This window comes from Halyomorpha halys, unplaced genomic scaffold (genome assembly GCF_000696795.3).
Source record: "Halyomorpha halys isolate HHAL.00 unplaced genomic scaffold, Hhal_1.1 Scaffold1357.1, whole genome shotgun sequence".
NCBI lineage: Eukaryota > Metazoa > Arthropoda > Insecta > Hemiptera > Pentatomidae > Halyomorpha > Halyomorpha halys.
Genome location: NW_027109325.1, coordinates 125,933 through 148,387, shown reverse-complemented (window position 1 = coordinate 148,387; position 22,455 = coordinate 125,933). Strand labels below are relative to the sequence as shown.

The following is a 22,455-nucleotide window of genomic DNA, read 5'->3' as shown; positions in this document are numbered from 1 at the left end:
GTATGTTTTTTATGTAATTTGATAGATAAACAAATTTTTTGGAAACTGTTGTTGAGGAGGGCCATGTTATTTTCGCCATGCCTACTCCTGCATATATTTTTTTTATTGAGTTGTAGAACATCAGTAAAGAAGTTTTACTTTAATATAATTTTAAATATATTCAGATATCCCTGAAATCCCAGAATCCTGTTCTAGGGATTACAAAATAGATATGAAACATACTACCACTCCTTCCCCTCTGATGATCATCAATACAGTGCAAAAGTATATTATTTTTGGAGAAAATAAGACAAAAATATAGTATATTAAATCTCACATAACATTGAGATAGCAATTATTTAAAAAAAAATAATAATGACTTACCATCAGTTAAATTAGGGTTGCCTGAATTGCTAGGATCTCCCATGTAATGACCCACAACCACATGAACTCCATGAGCATCAACATACTCCCTTTGGTCCTTTGAAAGCCTTTAAAAAGATATTAAAAAAATAATAACATTAAGTAGTACATCTGTAGAAAGGACTAATAACAAAAACCAGACAGAAACAAATTTTCATTAATACATCAACCAAGACTTAATTTTTTTTTACTGACTTTGTGGAAATCAAAAACAACACAGCTTTGTAAGCCAATAAAATTTTAATAAATAAGTAAATTAGTTATAGAAAATAAAAACTGAGTAAAAAACAATAGAACCTTTAGCTAACTTATTTCACTCCATCCCCAAGTCTTCCTTCACTTATTCTAAAGTTAACAGTTTGGAGTGTTTCGTACAACCAAATTTTGCATGTTTTATTAAGACTGTCATGTATAATAGGATTTATTATTCAGGCTTTTAAAATGCCGCTGCCTATATAATATAAATAGCATATGTATGCGTCATGTCATTAAGATTCATCAAATATGTACTAGGTTGTTTCAAGTTTGTTTCGATATCTTTATCATTTTAACCCTTTAAATAGCTATTAGGCACAGCCAGTCCCTCCTTTTGCAGAATATATATATATATATGTTTGATTGTATGTGGTATTGTATGGGATATATATATATATCCCATACAATACCACTGGTTGTTAGATCCTTGTATTTCATTTCTTTATTAAACATTGGCCTGTTAATTAATTTGAAATTAAACATGTATCCGTAAATCTAAACCCTCATAGCACAGTTGAGACAAGACCCATTTTCCATAAGGGCCAAAGTTGGGGCTAAAATAGAGGAGCGCATTATAATGGATATCAGTATCAGAGTACTCACCCTAGTATTCTCAACCTTCCCCAGTTGTTAAACTAAATACAGGATTAAGGTTATCTTCGGATTTTAGAAGGGTTAAACTGTCCGTTCTAGAGGAAAAATACCCAATTCCAACAATAGAAGACTTTTAGAGCTGGCACCTAAAAGCAGAACCTTAACTACATTTCAAACATCGTAGGATGCAATCGATTGAAAAGGTTTCTTCTTGGAATTATGCCTCAGAGTATTTCCAGAAAACTATAGAAGAGATTCTAAAGGATTGTCAAGAAATTGGCGATGTACTAGTTTTGTATACAGATTATGTCACCAGGCTTGGTATAGTATGGTAGGAGACTGCACTCTGAAAGAAATAAGGGAAATAGCAAATGACCTTAGAGGTAGGAGAAAATGTACCAATACTAATGTTTAACATCATGAAGCAACTAGGAGGTAGAGAAAGACACTGAAATCATAGCGAATGCCAGTCCAGTTGGATTAGGAGCTTTCCTAAATCAGGAAGGTCATAAAGGTAAAAGAATTTTTACCTAATCAGCTTAATGACTTCTATGAACAAGAAAAGAAATATTCACAGGCATACATCTGATGCAGTGCGTGTATCACACAATTTTCATACTTAACTTTGAAAGATAAATTTAAGAAAAAATACTAGATCTTTCCAAGGATAGCAAGCCAAAGGAGGAAGTTTCTGACAGGGACTGAAACAAGCAATTTAAGGTAAAGTTTAATAAAGTGCCACTCTTTCGGAAATAAAAATAAAAGACACAGTTCTCAGGAAACAGGATAAGAATAAAAAATTACTGACCAACTTTCACAAAGAACCATACAGAATACTAGATGAAATAGGATCTTTGGAGACAGTGACTTCTCTTTGAAGGTGATCAGGAGTTAAGGAGAAACATAATTTTTCAAGTTGTTAGTAGAGGATGAAGACAGAAGCGAACCTCTACTGTTAGAATTAGTCAACTTGAACAGAATGGTAGATAACTAGAGGAAGTAAGTAAAGTGAGGGAGAAAGAAACATCAGAAGATGACAAAGAAAAAATTAGAGAAGAGGATAGAAGACCTTAAAAGGATGAAACACCTTGGAGAAGAATAAAAACTCCCAACAATTTTAAAGGCTTTCATATTGGAAGAAGATAGTTGACCGTATGAAGTAGATTGGAGGAAGATAGTCCAGGTGGCGGTCAATGGAGGTTTCAAAATAGTTACAAAAAACTATTTATTGTTAACCAATGTTTCGCCAGGGCTGATAAGAACTATGGTAGGTACAGAACACCATTCTTATCAGCCCTGACGGAGCCCTGCAAGGTGGGGCAAAATGTTGGTTAACAATTAATAGTTTTTGTTACTATTTTAAAACCTTTATTGAACACCACCCAGAATATCTTCCTCTAATTTAAAGACTTTCATTTGCATTAATTTTTATTGTGATGAAGTAATTTTGTGTTAACATGCAGATATTTTGGAATTGATTGATTTAAATCAATGTTCAGATCAATATTTCGTTGATTTTCATTTATTATTGTTTTCAATAAAATAATAAACAAAAGTGATATCGTGTGGTGCACTAAATCTGTGCAACAGATGTGATATAGGCATTATGGGAAAATAAAAAAGTGTTTTATTATTTCTATTCCTTTATTTATTTTTACCTAACAGGGATCCAGTCCTTCCTATGAGTTTCATTTTGTTCTTGAAGTTCGTCAATATTAAGAAGGATCAGTGTAGCTATTAAGCAAATAATTAAAATAACAAGCCATACACGGCGAAAGAGCCTTCTCGACATTTTTCCTTTGCTTTGAAGTAACCTAAAATTATCATGAAAAATTAGCTGGGCAGAATAAATAATTCAAAAAACAATAGAGCAAAGTCAAGCCATACATTAGCTCCAATATATTACACGAGATTCCATTCCACCTACTTAAAATAGTTGTATATATAAATATAAATTTACAACTGCTGGAAAATAATGCTTACCTCAATAAAACTTAACAAAATTTGATTACCATTCATATCAAGAAATTCCGACATCCTTTATAAATACAATTTTCACTTCATAATAAATCTCCAAAACAAAAATTTTGAATATAAATTATAAATTCATACAAAATAGTAAATATCATATCCAAATCCAAAGCAGATCTTAGAAATAGGGGTGATTTTTCTAATTTTCGTTTTAACACTTGTTGCCATTGAACAAAGAAGGGTACAATAAATTAACCTTCAATCATGTGTCGATCAATATTTACGATGCAGATTTTATCTCACACGGAAAAGTTTAAATAAATATCGTTCACAATAGCTTTAATTAAAGTGGTATAATTACATACATGATAAACGTTAACAAATGAATTGTAAACAACCAACCGGCGAATCAGTTGGTTACACTGCATCAAAATGAAGTGGTGGTGGAATGTCAAATAGTCAAGGATCAGATGGTGGGGGGTTAAGAGTTGGCGATGGTTGGGGAGTGTAAGAATTTACCGTTAATATTTAAGTTTAGAAAGTTTTTTTGTTGTTGATTAACTCTTATGCGTGCCGAAATTCGACTTATTAACATCAATTTGCGTTGTTGTGCGTCAATTGTTACAATCAAAATGTTTTGTCCTCAGTGGTTTGCATATACACAGTAAATATCTGTAAAATGTGTCTGGTTATGTATGTGAGTATGGTTATCAATTTTCATTTTAATATCAAAGTTAAATTTTATTGTTTCTATTCTGATTGATTAATTGTCTATAGCATTTTGTCATTGTATTTTAAATCACATGCTAACTTATAACATATGAGTGATCCTACCAAAGTTTCATTACATGCTTATCTGAAATTTTTTGTATTTTTTTCAGGTTTTTATGTATTTCCAGGGCTGCCTTGTTTCAGCCCAACACGCCAATGGAAACTTATAGACTTCTAATGTAGATTGTAAATAGTTTATTTAGGAATACATATCTCCTTTGTGATAGTCATTGTTTTATATGAAAAAAAAAAATGTTTCGTACAAAGGTGCGTTTCCATACCTGCAAAGTGATCTTATTAACATCACTTGTTTGGATGATGCTCGTAGTAGCAGTTTTAACCTTTTATTCAGACTGTGCTCTTGGAGGTGGTTGGGGTTGTCAAAGGCTAGTAAAGACTGTTGACTTAGATGTACAGAAGTCCAATGCGCAAAGTTTAAGAAAAGGAAGGGGTGCTCTCTATGAACATTTGCATGATCGGGGAAAATTACAAGAAAAGCTTATATATGATAAAACTACATTAAAAAGATGGAGACCTGCCCCAACAGTATCAGAAAATCCTGGTAAACCTGGTGAAATGGGGCGTGCTGTTACTATACCTAAAGAAAAACATAAACTGATGAAAGAAAAATTTAAGTTAAATCAATTTAATCTCCTTGCCAGTGATATGATATCTTTGAATAGGTCTTTGGCTGATATAAGACAAGAAGGGTAAATATAACTGTAATTTATAATTATTGACACATATTTAGTTTTATAAATATTTTTGTCATAGGTTTATTTATCAATCATATTATACTTTTCGTCAGCATTATTATTTTGCTAGCAGTATTTACTATTTGAGGAATACTATAAAGTTTTTTTGTGCTATCACGACTAAAAACAATGAATATGTTATATATATCATGAAATATCGTTATGGTTGAATCATAAAACTTAGCTTAAATATGTATTAAAATTAAATAATATAATTATTAGTAATGTTTGACAGATTTTGCATGAAAATTGTCCTGGCACATATAATTTCATGCATAAAAAAATTAATGCTTAAACTTATTTATTTTATGTGTAAAATATTCCTTTATATTATTTCATTACATTAATGTATAATTTCTAATGTTTTCAACTCATGAGAGTATAGAAAGTTGGATGATCATTAGTCCAAGGATGATGGGTATGTGAGTCATAGAAAGTGCTTATCTATTATCCCAGACTTTCACACTGAGAATATTTAACGAAACACTGATAACTATGATAATGTTTTTTTCTCATTTACATTATAACTAAATTATTTTATCCATACATCACTATGAATTGAATGTCTTGTAATGTACTTATTCTTTTTTTTCCATTATAGTTGCAAAGATAAAGTCTATCCGTCACTTTTACCCACAACAACTATAGTCATTGTATTTCATAATGAAGCTTGGTCAACTCTTCTGCGAACAGTATGGAGTGTTATCAACAGGTCTCCAAGACCATTGTTAAAAGAGATTATTTTGGTGGATGATGCGAGTGAAAGAGGTTTGCTATGTTTATGTTAATGTAGAATGAGTTTGTATTTATATTTATATATACATAGATACAATCATTGAAATATAAATAAAAAATATATTCAATTTTTCTCAGATTCATATGTTTGTGACCTAAGACCCTCATGTGTTCAGCCATTGGTTATTTATAATTAATTAACATTTATATTTATTTCTTGATTATTTGTAGAACATTTGGGAAAACAATTGGAAGATTATGTTGCTACACTCCCTGTTCCTATTCATGTGTTGAGAACAGAAAAAAGATCTGGACTTATTAGAGCCAGACTTATTGGTGCCAAACATGTTACTGGTCAGGTTATTACTTTCCTCGATGCTCATTGTGAATGTGCAGAAGGGTGGCTAGAACCTTTGCTGTCCAGAATTGTTGAAAACAGGTAATTGGTTAATTATTGCCTTTATGGTTGTAAGAAGCACTCTTATCAACTTTGTAATCATTAATGAAAATTTAATGTAGGAGCTTGGAGTAAATTTAATGTTCTTCAATATTTTTTATTTATTTCTCACCCCACCCTGCCTATTAAGCAATTTAGGTGTTCACAGCAATGGGAAACAACACTCTGGTTTCCTACAAAGGGAGAAGTGGATGGGGCTAAAATGAATGATATTGAGTGAAAACTCTGATTTCACAAAAAATTAACATAGATTGTTATTTGGCCGAACCCATTAATTCTAAAAAAAATTATTACAATCTCATCAAACATCAACAAGTCACCATTACCAGTTATGGTTAAAGCAGGCAAAGGTCATGTCATGGGCACTATGTTGAGGCTTCTACTCTAGATGTGCAACAGTTGAAATTTTTTTTTTTCTCCCACCTTTAGGTCACAATTAGAAAGAAACATTGACAAAATTATCGATGTTTAAATATTAAGTATAATTTAAAAATGACGAAATTTTAATCAGAAATTTGATCACTTATTTGTTTGTCTATCTTAATTAATAATTTATTTTGTCCATTGCCTATATTGTTTTGAAGCATTGTTTTAATACACACACACACACACACACACACATATATATATATACATATGCATTAACTCTTAAATTATATTTTTTATGAAATAAATTTTGTAGCTCAGTAGCCCTGGACTGGACTGAGGCAGAAAATGTATTTTTTTGTTCTAAACAGTCATTGTCAAAATTGGGATAACCTCCTTTGGCATACCCAACGTATTGCAAAAAGCATTTAATTGTGGATGCTGGCACCATGTTTTTGAAATCCTTGTAAATATAAAACTACTTTTTCATCATATAGTGAACCAAGATCTTTTATATGTTACTGTGGTAGAGATGTTGAAAAAAAAATTAAAATAAACAGTGTTTTCCATAATTAAAGAAAAATATTGTGTTGCATCATTGCTTACATATCCACGTCTACAAAATTGATTGCCTACTTACTCTTTATTATCAGTGGTTACCATAAATATTTATGTATGTCTCTTTTCTTAATACTAATATTCATAGTTTAAGAAAAAGATAAAAAGTTAGTTATGATGTTTATGAGATTTCATTGCATTGCCCCTGCAGGTTTATTTATTTTATTTTCTTCTTTCCCGGAGGAATGTAAGTTACAGAATAAATTAAGATGATGGGCTCTAGAATTTCAAATAAAAAAAAAAGTTTTACTTTTTAATAAGATAGTGTTCTTCATTACTGCTCATCAGTTAGAGCTTGGCTTGGACATACAATTCCAACAACACAAATAAAAAAAGATAGAATTCATAATATGTTCTTTATCTGCTTGTTTTCAGAAAGACAGTTGTTTGTCCTATAATTGATGTTATATCTGATGATACTTTTGAGTATGTCACTGCCTCTGATATGACTTGGGGTGGTTTTAACTGGAAATTAAATTTCAGATGGTAAGTAAATATTTTAACTTAGTTTCTTTATTGAATTTATGACAAAAATGTCAGGGTAACCTAACATCCTTGTAATATAGCTTGTTGTTTGGGATAATACAGATTTTTTTTTTATTATTAAATTCACTATTTATATTTATTTTAACAAACCTATTATCAGTTTTCAAAAACATATGCCTCAGAAATGTCAAATGAAGCATTCCGTGAACTCATTTATTCCAGACATTGGTGTATGATGTCTTAAACTAGGTACTTTATCTCTTCCATATCTTGGAAATCTATTGTAGAAGGAGATGTTTGCATGCAGATCAATTGACTATTTTGCTCCCCCCCCCCCTCCACCCATCATAGGTTATGCCCAAATGCTTGGTTTGTGGTTGTTAGAGGGTTGTCGTGCAAAGGCCAAAGTGCCTGCATACCTTTTGCTTTTAGACTATCATTGCTGTTTTCTATTATTATTATTATAAGTATGTCAAAGAGTCTTTTGTTCATAACTTTCATATTGTGGAGGCTCCAATTGCTGAAGCCCTGTCTGATGATTCTACATACTAAGCCTCTTAGGTAAGATATGTGTAATAAAATAATACCATCTTAGTAATGCTGATTTGCTCTCCTGCTTCACCCTAAACCAGAGGATAATGTTTTTAATGGCAATGTAGGGAATTACTTTAGCAGTCTGGAATCCTTGTCCCAGGACAGAATATAGTTCATTTTGTAGCTTATACTACTGAATAATAAACCCCTTGTGGGCTTCATCTATATCATTGTATTTTTGAAATGTTCGATCAATCAGCAGTTGGATGAGCTGATAATTGCTTGGCAATATTGCAACTATGTACCGATTTATAGCCTGGACATAGTTTCTAGATAGTCTGTTGAAGTTCTTAATATATTTTCTGTACAATATCCTGACTTTCCACATCTTGGGGTTCACAGACTTGACTGCCAGTGTATGGTTCTGGTAGGAACCTTACATCCTTAGCTGTTAACTTTTGAGGTGCCCCCATTGTATAAGTGGTTGCACCTATAAATCGGTCTTTCGCCTGCTCTTAGTGTTTTTTTTTTTTTTTTATCTTCTTAAAGACTGGTCACATTCTGAGATATGGAGACCATTTCTGCCACCATACCCTCACCGATAGCATAAGGCAAAATAAGTAAAGGAGCTAGAGTCACTAGAGGTCAGCCAACTGAGGATTCATTAATCTTTTCCAGACCTGAAACATTATAAGGTGCTGAAAAAGAAGATATCTTGTCTGCAGATAAAGGCTCCACTAGTGTGGGCTTGATTATACTGCTGGTTCTGCAGGCTGGTTGATAAAACATGGTCCGTCTGAACAGAGTGTGTCTGTCCATACGTTAATAACATTAACAATTTTAATAATAATAATTTATGTATATAATGCCTATATTAATAGTATTTTTATATCCATTTAACTGATAAAACATTTCTTAAGGTATCGTGTACCACAAAGGGAAATGCAAAGAAGAGGAGGTGATCGTACAGCACCTTTAAGGACACCAACAATGGCTGGTGGTCTTTTTTCCATCGATAAAGATTATTTCTATGAAATAGGTGCTTATGATGAAGGAATGGATATATGGGGTGGTGAGAATCTTGAAATGTCCTTCCGGGTATGTATTTAGTGGAAATAATAGTTTTCGTATTTTATAGTTTAATTTTTTTATTATTTCTGAATTTTCCTTACCCTTCTCCCATTAATTTATTCCTTGATGGTTATCTAAAGTTAAGTATAAATATGTTCTCAAATAAAAAATACGTGTTTTTCTTGTTTTTTTTTTTATTTATCAGTTAAACACTTTAATTTTTACATTTAGTTTTGTACATTTTTCTTAGCAATTATATTTTTATGTTCGCTAGATTGTAAATGAACTATACTTCTTTCCCGGAGGTGAATTTGGAAGTGTAGTTTTGAAGAGTTAGGGATTTTATTATTACCAATAACCATTGTAAAAATACAGGTCTGGCAGTGCGGAGGTAACCTGGAGATAATTCCCTGTTCTCACGTGGGTCACGTCTTCAGGGACAAATCCCCATACTCTTTCCCTGGTGGGGTCTCCAAGATTGTCCTCCACAATGCAGCGCGTGTCGCTGAAGTGTGGATGGATGAATGGCGAGATTTCTATTATGCCATGAACCCAGGTACTCTATTTGTTCGGGTACCTCTGATCATATTTTCTCTATCGTTATGTATGATTTTTGTATATATAATGTTTTCGCTTTAAATTTATAGAATTTTAAAATATTTTAAGTTAACAACATATGATTAATTTGAAATAATCAAAATTTATTTTAAAAGATGTATTTCCAAATATTTGTCTCAATTTAAATGCTTTCCTTCATTAAAAGAAAAAAATAATAATTTTTGGGCTAATATAAATATTTTGCATGTAGTGCTAATGTCGCTTTTTTTTTTTTAACAAGGGACCGGCTTAATTGACTAATACTAATATACTAACTTATGCAATTAACAACAAATATCTAAAATTTGCTTTAATCCGTTAGCTGTGAAATGTTGATTCCAATTATTCCTATAATCCAGTATCCAATTATTCCTTAAACCAGCTTTTATTTTGTTGTTTCTTTTATGTATTTATGTTTATTTATTTTTGTTTTCTATCATTTTTTTCTTAAATTAATAAAAAAATGTATAGCTTTGGTGTGAGTTATTTGAAAGGTTTGACGTTTTAATTTATCTTTATATTTTCAACATTGACTAATTTTTGAAGCCTAAATGAGTTTGTATGGTTGTGTACATGTGTTGTAAGTTTGTGCCTCATGAATGTGTGCATATTATCGTCTGTGTAATTTCTTTATTTTTATTTCTATTATTTATTTATGAAGGAAGTAAAATATTTTGCTTCAATTTTTCTCACTTATTTTTTTCTTTAATATGGGCTAAGTTTTTTTGTTTTTTATTTTAAACAGATTATGATAATATTGCTTGTTTTTTTTTCATCTTTCTATTTCGTTTATAACTATGGATGTATTTCGTCGGGTATTAAATGTAGATATGGATGTGCGGAGGTGTTTTGGAGATAGCGACATGCTCCCATGTGGGACATGTCTTCCGGAAATCTACACCTTATACATTTCCCGGAGGCACATCCAGGATTGTTAACCACAACAATGCTCGCTTAGCTGAGGTCTGGCTCGATGAGTGGAGGCAGTTCTACTACTCTATTAACCCAGGTCTGAAATAACAGTGCAGTTTCTTTTTGCACACTCCCTTCTCCCTCTGCTTCATCTTTGGATCATCCCTGCTTGTTACCTTTATTCCTCCTTTATTTGTATTGTATATATCTATTCTTTCCTTTCATTTCTTGGCTGATGATTGCTTTCTTTTAGCTTCCTCCTAAAGCAGCAGCACATACATGTTATGTTATAATTGTTAGTACCTTTGATATTTTTTAAAGAAAATTTTAAATTTATTCAGTGAAAATAGTTTGTATCAATTTCATATTGTTAAAAATTAATAAAAGTTATTTTTAAAAAAATTTTTTTAAATCTTGAAGAAAATTTTTTTCAATTTCTCTTAAAAATCAGAATGGTATACCAAGTAGTTCTATTCTGAATTTTTGTAACTGAAATTATAATAGACTAATTTTTTCATATCCTATTCTCTTGTGGTACCATACCATTAACAAGCATTTTGAAGTGAAACTGGTCCCCAAACTGAAAGGGGTAGTTCATTTATCACTTAACTGGTTTTAGTTTTCTAATGAGAAAAATTATAACTACAGTTCTTCAAAATTGGCCCTGTTGGTCGAAAGATACACCCTTCCCATTGTGCTAAGGAATTTTTTTTATAAGCAAAAAGATAGCTTGTGAAATTTTATATATAAGAAACTGGTCAAACTTTGACAGTGAACAAATAAAAATTCTCTCTTTCTTCATTACAGTAAATATCACCTTTTGATTCATTAGGTTTATGCAGTCTATTTTATCATTGCAAAACTCTTTTTTTTTTAATCCTTATTCAGATTGTAACTTATCTAAATTGTGAATTGTTTGCATTTATACGTGTTAATCGTTTTGAAATAGAAAGTATTAATATTATAGAAAAATATCTCATTCCAAATGACAAATATATTTTTCATTAAAACAAATTACCCTTAAATGAACAATAATGTTAAAACAAAAAAAAAAAATATTTCATTGATTATATTATCAACTTGTTCCGTATGAATATCTGATTCTTTTTATATATCTAGTATTCTACTCTTTTTTGTAATCAATTTTTCTAACCTAAAATAATATAAAACAAATTACACATTATAATCTAGGTTGTAAGCAGTTACAGCAATCTATTTATTAAATTTACATGTATGTATAGTTGTCCGTAAAAATTTAAATATAAGAAGAGGGTCAGGGTTGCGGTCAAAAAAAGAACAAATAGCGTATAACCATTTTAATCTCCAACGTTTCGCTCCACTTTACAGGGCTTCATCAGGACTGTTCAAAAGGAAATTCAGGTTCAACCTTTCGCTTTGAACAGCCCTGATGAAGCCCTGCAAAGTGGGGCAAAACGTCGGACATTAAAATAGTTATAAACTATTTGTTCTTTTTTTGACCGCAACCCAGACCATCTTTTCTATGTTTATTAAATGATTTTCACTGGATAAATAATAAGTGAAGATGAGTAGAAAATATGTCAATAATAAGTGCAATAGGCTTAGTGTAATGTATGATATCAATAATTTATTGTAAGGTATTCTTTTACACAAATATTTGCTAATTTTTATTTCATTCTTTGATATGTAAATGGCTTCTAATTTTATTTATTTATTTTTTTTTTGTTGGGCTTTTGTAACTAACATAGGCATGTTACTAACAGTTGTATAATTTATGTAATAGAATATTCTCTTTAATGATTATTACTTTATTAAATACTATATTTTTTAAATTTAAATTTAAAAATGGAACATTTTCTGTGTATTTAAGTTGTTTTTATTCTCATAGGAGCGACAAATGTAGCAGTAGGAGATGTCTCGGAAAGGAAAGCTTTAAGAGAAAAACTAAAATGTAAATCATTCCGTTGGTATTTAGAAAATATATATCCTGAATCTCAAATGCCATTGGACTATTATTATTTGGGAGAGGTAATTATCATAGTATCATTAGTTCTGTGATATATGAAGATATGTTTAATATTATACTACTTAAGTTTGAAGACTTTTAACTCCAATTTTCTTTTAAATATATGTTTATATTGTTTCTACATTGTTAGGCAAAATATATCTTTTTGTGATATTAGAAAGTTCTTTATTCAATGAATAGAACCAGTTATTGGATTTACGTCTTTTTAATGTCTTAAAAAGGTGTCTTAAAGCTTTTAGAGAACACTATACAGATCAATTTAGAATAGGGCATTCACTGGGATCGAACCGGCCTGCTTTTCAATAGTAAAATGGTCTGTAATAGATAGAGACTCAGCCTAGTACCATACCGCCCACTGGTCTGCTCCACTCTCTTATCCCCTTGGTCTTTCTCTATCTGTTACCTTTTAAATGGCTGAAGAGGAGTGGTGCGGATTGGTTCAGCCTGAATGGGCTCCTTTATGCTCAGACGGGGTAATAATAAAATTCACTAACAATAGTTTTATTTTACTAAAGCCTTGGCAGATCATTAATAAAAATCAGTTTGTCCTTTTATATATATATATATATATGTATATATAATTTTTTGTTTTTGTAAGTAGAGTTTTCAATATTTTTATTATTGATAGTAGGTATAATTGGTATTATGTATTAACTTTATTATTGATTTTAGTATTAGACTCTTAGAACTCATAGATCTTAACTTAAATATGTATTGCTATTCATTACTATTATCATTAGGTTGGAGGGATTTGTTATGGTATGGTGAGGAGGGGAGAAGGAGCTAGGATTGGAGATGCACGAGCTAATATTAAACCTTGTGTAATAATCTGCAATGTTTTTCTAATACATATTTCAAAACCTTATCATTATTGAAATACATGAGTATTTGCTTAGTAGATACAAATTTTTAGGCTTTGTAAGTTTCATTTATTAACTTTATATTCTCATGCAAATAAAAATAATAAAATATTTGATCTTAATTAATTTGATTTTAACTGTAATTTTTATCGAATGTGAAAATTTGGTGTTGAAAATTTAAAGTGGTTAAGCTGTATTAACTCATAATCTGTATTAAATCAGTGTACTCTTTTTTTTAAAAAAAACATTACATTGTTCTAGAGTTATTCAGATTATGAGTTATCACAGCGATTCTTTTTATAATAACAGAAACCTCCATATAACAGTATTGGTATTGCTGGGGAACTAGTCCTGCAAGTGGAACTAGTGGTATTTTTTGCCAACCTCTGAAAGCTACTTAGAAGTGCCGCTGTGTTCTAACAAAGGAGGGAATGTCAAGAAACTGATCCAGGTGGGAATCGACCCCACAACATTCCAAACCAAGCCCTCTAGGACCCACGGCCATCGTGCCCCGCCCATATAACAGACAAAATCATCTTACTTGTCGATGTCTGTTATATTGAATTTTCACTGCATTAGGTCTTTGAGGTTATGTAATAGAAAGAAGCTAATGTATTTATTTATATTTACATACAGATGTTTATTTAAAGAAAATTTTAACCATGTCAATTTTATCAATTAGGTTAAAAATTTGGAGAGTCAAAACTGCCTTGATACATTGGGAAGAAAGAGCTCTGAAAATCTGGGAATGAGTTATTGCCATGGATTGGGAGGCAACCAGGTACATTTTCAGTATAAATCAGATAATATTTTATATGTTTAATATTAGAATAAATACCTACTCTTTCATCATACCAGGTAACACCATAATCTATAATAATAATTATATAAGATTATTAAAATGAATACTTCATCTTAAAAAGTATCACCATAAAGCCATTCTAATACTTCACCATAATCTGTAATTATGGTGAAATATTATTATAATAAAATTCATCATCTATAATAATAATTATATAAGTAAATAGTTTATATGTTTAATATTAAAATGAATACCCACTCCTTCTCTAACCAAGTAATACCATTATCTATAAACTGGAAACAGAAATCACTGAGTGGCAGAGCCACTCTAATGCTTCATCATAATCCATAATTAGGAACGGAAATCACAGAGAGGCAGCTATAGGTTGTTGAGTATTTGTACCTTATTTTAAAGTTATAAATTAATATTTTCATAAGTATCACGTGAAGTTTAACTGTTGATTATGAAGCTGTTTGAATGAGGATTGTTAACCATGAACTTCAATATAGTTTAATTTTTAATCTTCTAATACTACCAGGTAAAGTAATTATTGTTACAAGGTTAAATTTAAACAGATCTATACATTTCAACTCTCCCCCCCCCCCCTGAGTCCCATTTCCAGCCATTAATTAATTAACTCTGTATTCCTCATTTAAATGTTGAAAAACTACCAATTTTGTCATTTTTTTTTTTTTTTTGTTTTATTGGGTTTCAGCCCCTAATGCCAATGTACTAGATCGTGTACTCAGGATGCAATTGTGGATGTGCTGTCCAAAAAATATGTTTTTCTATAGATGTCAGTGCCAAAATCACTCTTAAAATTTAGATGATACTTGTAAATTTTTCTCCTTAAAGCTCTCTAACTTTTAATATGTAGTTCATTTCTGAGAAAAATAATAAAAATAAATGAATAAATAAAAAAAAATATATAATTTATTTACAAATATACACACCTTTATATAATAGTTAGCAATGACAATTTGACGGAAATTGTCTCTTTCAGATGTGAGCTCCCTCCCCAGTTTTTTATCATAAAACTACAAAAATGTGGTATTGCAACACCTACCTATTTTAGTCCAATAAAAGTATGTTATTAATGTAGATATATCAAACAATTTTTCTATTTTACTCAGCTAAGGAAAGTTAAGGAAAGAAAATAATTAGCTAATAATAATAATAAGCTAAGGAAAGAAAATAATTACTGAATGCTTAAAATTTTATTATTTGTTATCTCATAACTTTTAACTATTTGTTAATTTATTGTACCTTGTAAATGCATGTGTTTTTTTCAGGTATTTGCATATACTAAACGTCAGCAAATAATGTCAGATGATAATTGTTTGGATGCAGCCAACATAGATGGACCAGTGAAGTTGGTACGATGCCATGGAATGGGAGGAAATCAGGCTTGGGTCTATAATGAAGAGGTATTTATTAATTAGTCCTTGTTTGAATATCTTTGTCTGTGCTGTAGGGATACATAGATAAATATAGGTCCCAATCAATTACAATCTAATGTCTGAAGAATTCTACAGAAAACCTAAACATATAGAAATAGTGTTCCACTTCATAAAACTGAAATAAAGGTTATGTGAAATTACATATAGACCACCATACACCTTTATATAATAGTCATAGAAATGACAATTAGGCAGAAATTGTCTCTTACAGATTCGAGCTCCCTCCCCAGTTTTTTATCATAAAACTACCAAAGCATCGTATTGCAACACCTACCTACCTTAGTGCAATAAAAGTATGTTCTTATTTGTGTTATACCTTCTATCTTTTTTCAACAAGCTAAATTTTTCCTGTCATGAAACAACAGGTTTTTCTATAGATTTTTTCTATTATATTATTCTAGCCAGAATAAGTATGAAGTTTAATTTATTTTTTGGCTCTATAATGAAATATTGGACGACTCTCCCAGGACAAATTTAAACCTGTGCTGCCTCTGAAATGAGAGTACTCTGGTTATATTTTAAGTCACCACAGTCTCCTATTATTTAAATATATAATTGATAATTATTAAAAAATACAGTTGTAATTTTAAATTAGATGATAAAATATATTTGGACTTAAGTAAAAATTTCAGATTTTAGTAAAAAGTGTGATGGTGTTTTAGGACGGGACAATAAAGCATGTTAATACTAACCAGTGCCTGCAGAAACCTGATGCCAGGGATTCATCGCAGCCATTGCTGAGGACCTGTGATAACAGCCGAGGCCAGCAGTGGATTATGAATAGTAAATTTAAATGGCAGGCTAATAGCTAGGAGTTACCACTTTCCTAGGCTAAACCCTGAACTTAATCAGACCAACTCTTTTTATAAATTGTGATTAGAGCAATAAATATTATCTATATTTTTGTTATTTTAACTAAGTGCCCTTTGATTTGTCATTAAAAGGTTTATACTTATACCAAGTAATATGAAAAATATTGGCCACTTTATAGTGCCATGGTAGTGTTAGGGTTTTTTGTTTTTGTTTTTTAAATAAATATATTCTATACAAAGTGATAATTTAGCAAAACTTAGATTACTTAGAATATATTTGTCAGCATATCTGGATAATTTAATCGTGAATTTTTTTTTTTTACATTATTTTTGAAGTCTGCAAACAAATTAAAAAATTTCAGGGTTTATCACTTTGAAATGTGATAACTAATTAATTTTATTTATTGTAGTTCAACTATTTATATTACAACTATTTAACTATAATATTTCTTTATGTATCTATAATTTCTCATTTTTTAATGTTTTCAAGTTATTAATGTAATTGAGATCCCCATAATCTGTTTGATAACTTAACTAGTTGGGACATTAAAACATTAACATTTTCTTTAAATATTAATAAATCCTTTTTTTTTTTTTTTTTCAAGTTCTCTCCTGACTTTATTAAATATACTTAATGTCTTAAAAATGTGCAATTTTACTTAATTATTAAAATAAATTATTTATTTGATTTTTATATTTGTACTAGTATGGTTGTAAAAGAAACTTAGTATGTAATTTACTATCAAAGTTTAAGCTTGTATATAAATATATATATTGTCAAAATATTTTTTATAAACCATAGTTATTATCATGTACTTAATTGTTTATATTTATTATGCTCATTATTTTAAACAAATTATTGCATTTATTGTTATTTTTTTTTATTTAATTCTTTGATATCAACTATGACAATCCGAGCGTTTGTAATTAGAATTGGCTCATTAGGAGAGCATTGTTAATATTAAGAGTTAACAATTTAGTACAAGAAAAGTAAGTTTATCTTTGACGTGATATCATATCAGGAAGTTTGGGTGGTGGTACATTATAATTAAAAATTGTTTAGTGAATTCCTGCATTCAGATGGTACTGTTCTATCTTTTTTGTATAAATTACTAAACTAGACGGTATCATTTCAGAAGGAAGTACATATGTATGTATGTAAATAATTTGAACTTTCAAGTCTAGCAATAATGTCTTTCTTGTTTTTCTTTAAAAAATTTATAGTTGTTTCATAATCCCATATTCTTAGAATAAAGTTATGATAAATTAAAACTTAAGTATACAATGTTATGTTTTCCTTGACCAACATTTTTTAATAAAAAAAAAAAAAGTTTGCTTATAAAGCTAAAATATTTACTAATTTTTCAAATTTTTTCTTTGTTCATTCTTTTTTTTTATATATGAACCTAAGATTCTGTTTACAATATCTCCATGTAGATAATGAACTCTGTATCATGTAATAGATGTTATTGTATTTTAAAAATAACTGAAGTAGATACAATCCATTGTTCCTTTATACCTTACTTTTGTTCTTTTGACATTTCCAATCTAAATTTCTCTTAATTAATATTACATTTATTTTTATTCCGTTAATAAATTTATAATTCTTTGTGCACTAATGGCTCAATTCTACTTTATTTGTCTAAATTCAAGATTACTGCTCTTTCAAATTTATTTAAATTACCCACAAGATTTAGCTGGTTTGCTACATAAGTTTTTCATGCCTTGTATTTATTTTTTTCTGTTTCCAATATTTTTCATTTCAAATTTTTGTTTTTCTATTTTGCTGTTTGTTGCTCTGTAGAGTCTATAATTACTCACCTTTGGTTTTGTTCTCCTATGCAGCTTCATGCCACTTATGTTTCATTCATGATTGTGTACAAAATGCCATAATAGACTATAAAGATTTTACACTTCCTAGTCTTCATATCATAAGCTGCTAACAAGTATCATTGAATAATTTTTCTTCTCGATATTCTGCCTCACTCGGAAGTGAAGTATGAAGAGATTATAATTAAGTCAATTTCCACCATCAGCTTATTGGCCATATATCATATTTTACATGACTGTTGCTTGGTTGTTGGCCATTAGCTCATACCACTGGTTTTGAAACTAAGATTATTATAATACTTAGCTTATGTGCGAACAGGATAGAGGTATTGCTTATTGACATCCAAACATTTATCATTTTGTTCATTCATTTAATCACTCTTATTCAATCAAGTCTTTGTCCAAAGTTTAATCTTTCCTTGTATTAGTTATAGTGAGAAAACTGGTTGACCACTTGTTGTTGTATGGTGTCCACTGGATTTTAATTGATAGCAATGTTTGGTTTTATCAAATAATATATGTGAATATGACTATCATATTCTTTTTCATATCATTTTGACTAATAATAGAAAATTTATGGTGAAACTGTTCACTTATTGCACAGATCACTCGTAGAGAATTTATTCATCCCACGGTAAAGGATTGATATATTAATCTCTTGAACAAGGGGGAATAAACAACTGTGATTGAGATTTCAGTAAAGCCATATTTTACTTGTTTTCCATACCTTTTTATTGATTATTATTTTTATACTCAAATTATTAGAGATGTATTTTAAAAACACTAATGAATTGTGACATTATCACAAATAAGTTGAATCATGTCTATTGTATTTTTTTAGTATCCCTAATGCTTCCTTTAATTTTGATCTTCCCAGTACTAAGATTTATGTTATAAAGTTCATATCTTAGATTACTATTTAATGTAAGTGTGTAGTATCATCAATTTTTTCTATTTTAATAATGTTGAATTTGTGGTTTAATTGTCATTATTAGCATTTTCATTGCGGAGTATTCAAAAAATAAAATTATATACAATACTAATCGCTGTTTTTTCTTACTAATAAATTACTATTTTTATCAATTTTTTTTAATAAAACATTGTTTTGAAATCATATAAAACAAATATGTAACTGAATCAAAAATAATTAAGATTTACAAAGATAAAGTCTTCCCCAAAAAACTACATGGTGTAAAAAAAAAATTAACTAAATATAAAAAAAATATTAAATTATTTATTTTTAATAAGAAAATTCAATTTGTGAAGGCATTATTAAAATTTAGCAAAATATGAATTTTTTCCCTTACCTTTAAAATTATTATTTCTTAAACAGGGTCCTAAGTAGAAATTGTAGTAACTGTGATGATCAAGTAAAAATTTCTACCTTTTGTAGCAGTGTCCCCACCAGATTACATTGAATCTAGAATGTCTCCAAACTTGGCATTCTAACATGACATTCCGCAATGAATGTGTTAAACTCAAGGCATATCTATGTTCTCAAGATTAATTTTTTAATGTAATATCATACAATGTTCCTTTTGTTTATTTACTGTAATATTTAAATGAACAAAGTTTTATAATTTCATCCAAAAGTATCACGATTTCGAGTCTTGGCTAATTTATTTTTCTGTTTAAGGATATCTTGTATTCAATCTCAGTGCATATTTATACATGGCAAATTAATTTTTCAGATTTCACATTCATAGAATTGCAAAGAATATTTTACCAATGAAAATTGTGTAATACCTGCCGGGTAAGCATTTTAAATAAATAGGCATATACACATATTTATAGACGTTTGAAGTAAAACTTACTATTTTATTGATTCCCTGCACAGTATTGTATCTTTTGAAATTGATGACATTATGTTTAAAAGCAAGAGCCTTTTTTTTTTTTTTAATCTTCATGAAATTGATCCTACTTTACTAAATTTCTAATTTATTTGTGGCTTCATGCTAGAACACACCCATAATCACATTTTGACCAAAATGAGTGATTGTACATAGAATTAGTAAAGTTAAAAAATATTAACTAAATGCGCTCACCTAAACAATAAACATAAAAGTTTTACAATGAAACTTCTCTGCTAAAATGTTATTTTTAATAATAGCAGTTATTTTAATAATTATTCACCTATAAAATTTTCTGTTAGTTTTTATAATATTACAACAAATAAAAAAGTTTGGAATTGGTTGAATTTACAATACAGATATTACAATACATTACAACTACACTCGGAAAATCTTAATATCAAATTGTTTCATAAAAATTAATCAGTATTCAATATTAAAGTTCAGTAAGAAAAAATTCACATCTTCAGTTGCACTAGGCTTTTTTAAACTTAAAAAATATTGTCTGTATTAGTTTGAAAAACGTAATTTTATTTTTGAAATCAGAGAATATATTAATATTTTAAAATTTGTAATGCATTCTTTCGTAATCCATTAAATATTTACTTAACCTTCCTCGAGAACTATGTTCTCTGCGATTTGCAACAGAATCGGGATAACATTAAATCTAGTTTTTCCAACTAATTAATTCTATGTCATATAGATCGTTGAATCATAAATTTAAATTTGTTGATGGATTGCAGAGCTTTCTATACAAGCTTAATTTAAAAATATGATTTATTAAATTAGGTAATGACTGTTAATTAGATGTTGACTGTTAAAACTTAATAAAACATTATACACACTTTAGTTTTAGTAAAGGATGATGTATAGAAGAAACTTATTTATTGCAAATGAGATTTGCTCTTCTGGTTCATTTCTTGTGTTTTTCTAAATAAATAAATACTTTTTACTGATAAGAAAATATTACATAAAATTTTAGAAAAGATAATAAAAATTATATAATATAAAACTTTACTGTAATATGTTTAAAATGATGAAACTATATTTTCATTATGACCAATAAAATTTGCTAACTTCATAATTTTAATATTCTAACTTCGTACTAAAATAAATAAAAGTGAAGGTTACAAAAATGCATATATTAAATCTTCAACATTAAATTTATAGATGCATTAAACTAACGGATAATGAGATAGAATATAAGTAAATAAAATTTATCATTTTCAAATAAATTATATTTGATTCATTAAATATAAAATCTTTCAATTATATTTAAAATTTTTTGAATTGACAGGTTCCGTAAATCTAATGTAAGTTGAATTCGAAGGGTTCATTAAGTTATAATTCAGCTTCCAAATGAAGTCCTTCCATTGTAGTTGTAATTTGATTTACATGTAAAAACTTTTATTGGTTAAAATTATAAATTATTTTTCATGAAATATATATTTTTAATTTAAATTGTATAAAATTAATTACATTTCAAAATGTACATATCTAAATAAAATATCTTATTTCTTTTCATTACAGATTTTTTTTTATTTTAATCCTATTCCTTAAATTACAATCTCTATTTTAGTGAGAAACTTTCTTTTGATTGATCACTTTTGCTATTGCGATAAAAAAGGTTTATATAGCAGAATGGAAGAAGGAAAAAAAATTTGCTACAAACTTAATGTGTATGATCCTCAAGAATGTTTAGTAAAACCTCAGATTGAGTTCTGGATGACTGTTTGAAAAAAAAAACCTAGACTTTTCTTCGATTGTTTGCTCCAAATATACCAGGTAAGTGTGAAATAATTACTTAATTTCTGCAATAATAGGGTTGCTATTAAACTTAAAAAAAAAAATTAGCATGAATAGAATAGCTCTGGTCAATGTCATATTTCTTCCAAATGTTTGATTGGAAAAGTGACTAAATTGTTTCGTTAATGCTTTAAAAAAACATGGAAAAAATGGCCATAACCATATTCGGACGCTCATAAAAAATGTATACCCAGCTCCTTCCGTAACCTTCCATACAGTTCAAAATTATATTATTTTTAGGGAAAATACAACGTAAATTATGTATATTTGGGTATTTTGTACAATAAACACCTTCAGTTCAGCAGTCAACAGTTATTACTAAATATGGGGAATATCTACTCTCATACTAATACTTATCAAGTCATAACTTGTCAGTATAATAGATTCATCAAAAGAGGGGATGAATCACTAACAAACAAGAATGAATACTAATTAATCAATCAAAATTACTCCACCAACTTAAATTAAAATATTTAATTTTACATGCAACATATCTTTGTTGTTCA

At 29.1% G+C, this 22,455-nt stretch overlaps 2 protein-coding genes across 3 annotated transcripts in view; one reads left to right on the top strand and one right to left on the bottom strand.

Moving 5' to 3' along the window:
* Positions 1 to 3,623, bottom strand: part of LOC106689425 (polypeptide N-acetylgalactosaminyltransferase 3) — a 29,593-nt gene extending 25,970 nt beyond the window's left edge. Inside the window, exons 1-3 of the mRNA XM_014434376.3 lie at positions 3,235 to 3,623; positions 2,910 to 3,065; positions 364 to 470 (exon numbers count right to left, since the gene is read on the bottom strand). Of these exons, the coding sequence (XP_014289862.1) occupies positions 364 to 470; positions 2,910 to 3,043 (241 nt within the window). The 5' untranslated portion in view covers positions 3,044 to 3,065; positions 3,235 to 3,623. The remainder of the gene's footprint in view (positions 1 to 363; positions 471 to 2,909; positions 3,066 to 3,234) is intronic.
* Positions 3,624 to 3,727: 104 nt separating this feature from the next.
* On the top strand, positions 3,728 to 21,814 carry Pgant5 (polypeptide N-acetylgalactosaminyltransferase 5). 2 transcript variants are annotated; one of them, XM_014434373.2, is made up of 13 exons: positions 3,728 to 3,919; positions 4,104 to 4,703; positions 5,350 to 5,516; positions 5,715 to 5,922; positions 7,300 to 7,410; positions 8,865 to 9,042; positions 9,391 to 9,571; positions 12,392 to 12,531; positions 14,072 to 14,170; positions 15,484 to 15,618; positions 16,314 to 16,434; positions 19,985 to 20,046; positions 21,723 to 21,814. In XM_014434373.2, exons 2-12 carry the CDS (start codon positions 4,246 to 4,248, stop codon positions 20,023 to 20,025), a joined length of 1,839 nt encoding a protein of 612 aa, XP_014289859.1. In that variant the 5' UTR covers positions 3,728 to 3,919; positions 4,104 to 4,245; the 3' UTR covers positions 20,026 to 20,046; positions 21,723 to 21,814. The 2 variants fall into 2 exon arrangements, with proteins under 2 accessions (XP_014289859.1, XP_014289860.1); XM_014434374.2 differs by lacking the exons at positions 19,985 to 20,046; positions 21,723 to 21,814 and having other exon boundaries at positions 3,730 to 3,919; positions 16,314 to 16,551.
* Positions 21,815 to 22,455: the final 641 nt, after the last annotated feature.

Bases quoted from the DNA above. Each gene is read 5' to 3' on its own strand.
- Pgant5 (XM_014434373.2), top strand. From the start codon at position 4,246: ATGTTTCGTACAAAGGTGCGTTTCCATACCTGCAAAGTGATCTTATTA. The intron at 5,923-7,299 runs GTAATTGGTTAA...GCTTGTTTTCAG, and splicing joins TCCAGAATTGTTGAAAACAG to AAAGACAGTTGTTTGTCCTA. The intron at 9,572-12,391 runs GTACTCTATTTG...TTATTCTCATAG, and splicing joins CTATTATGCCATGAACCCAG to GAGCGACAAATGTAGCAGTA.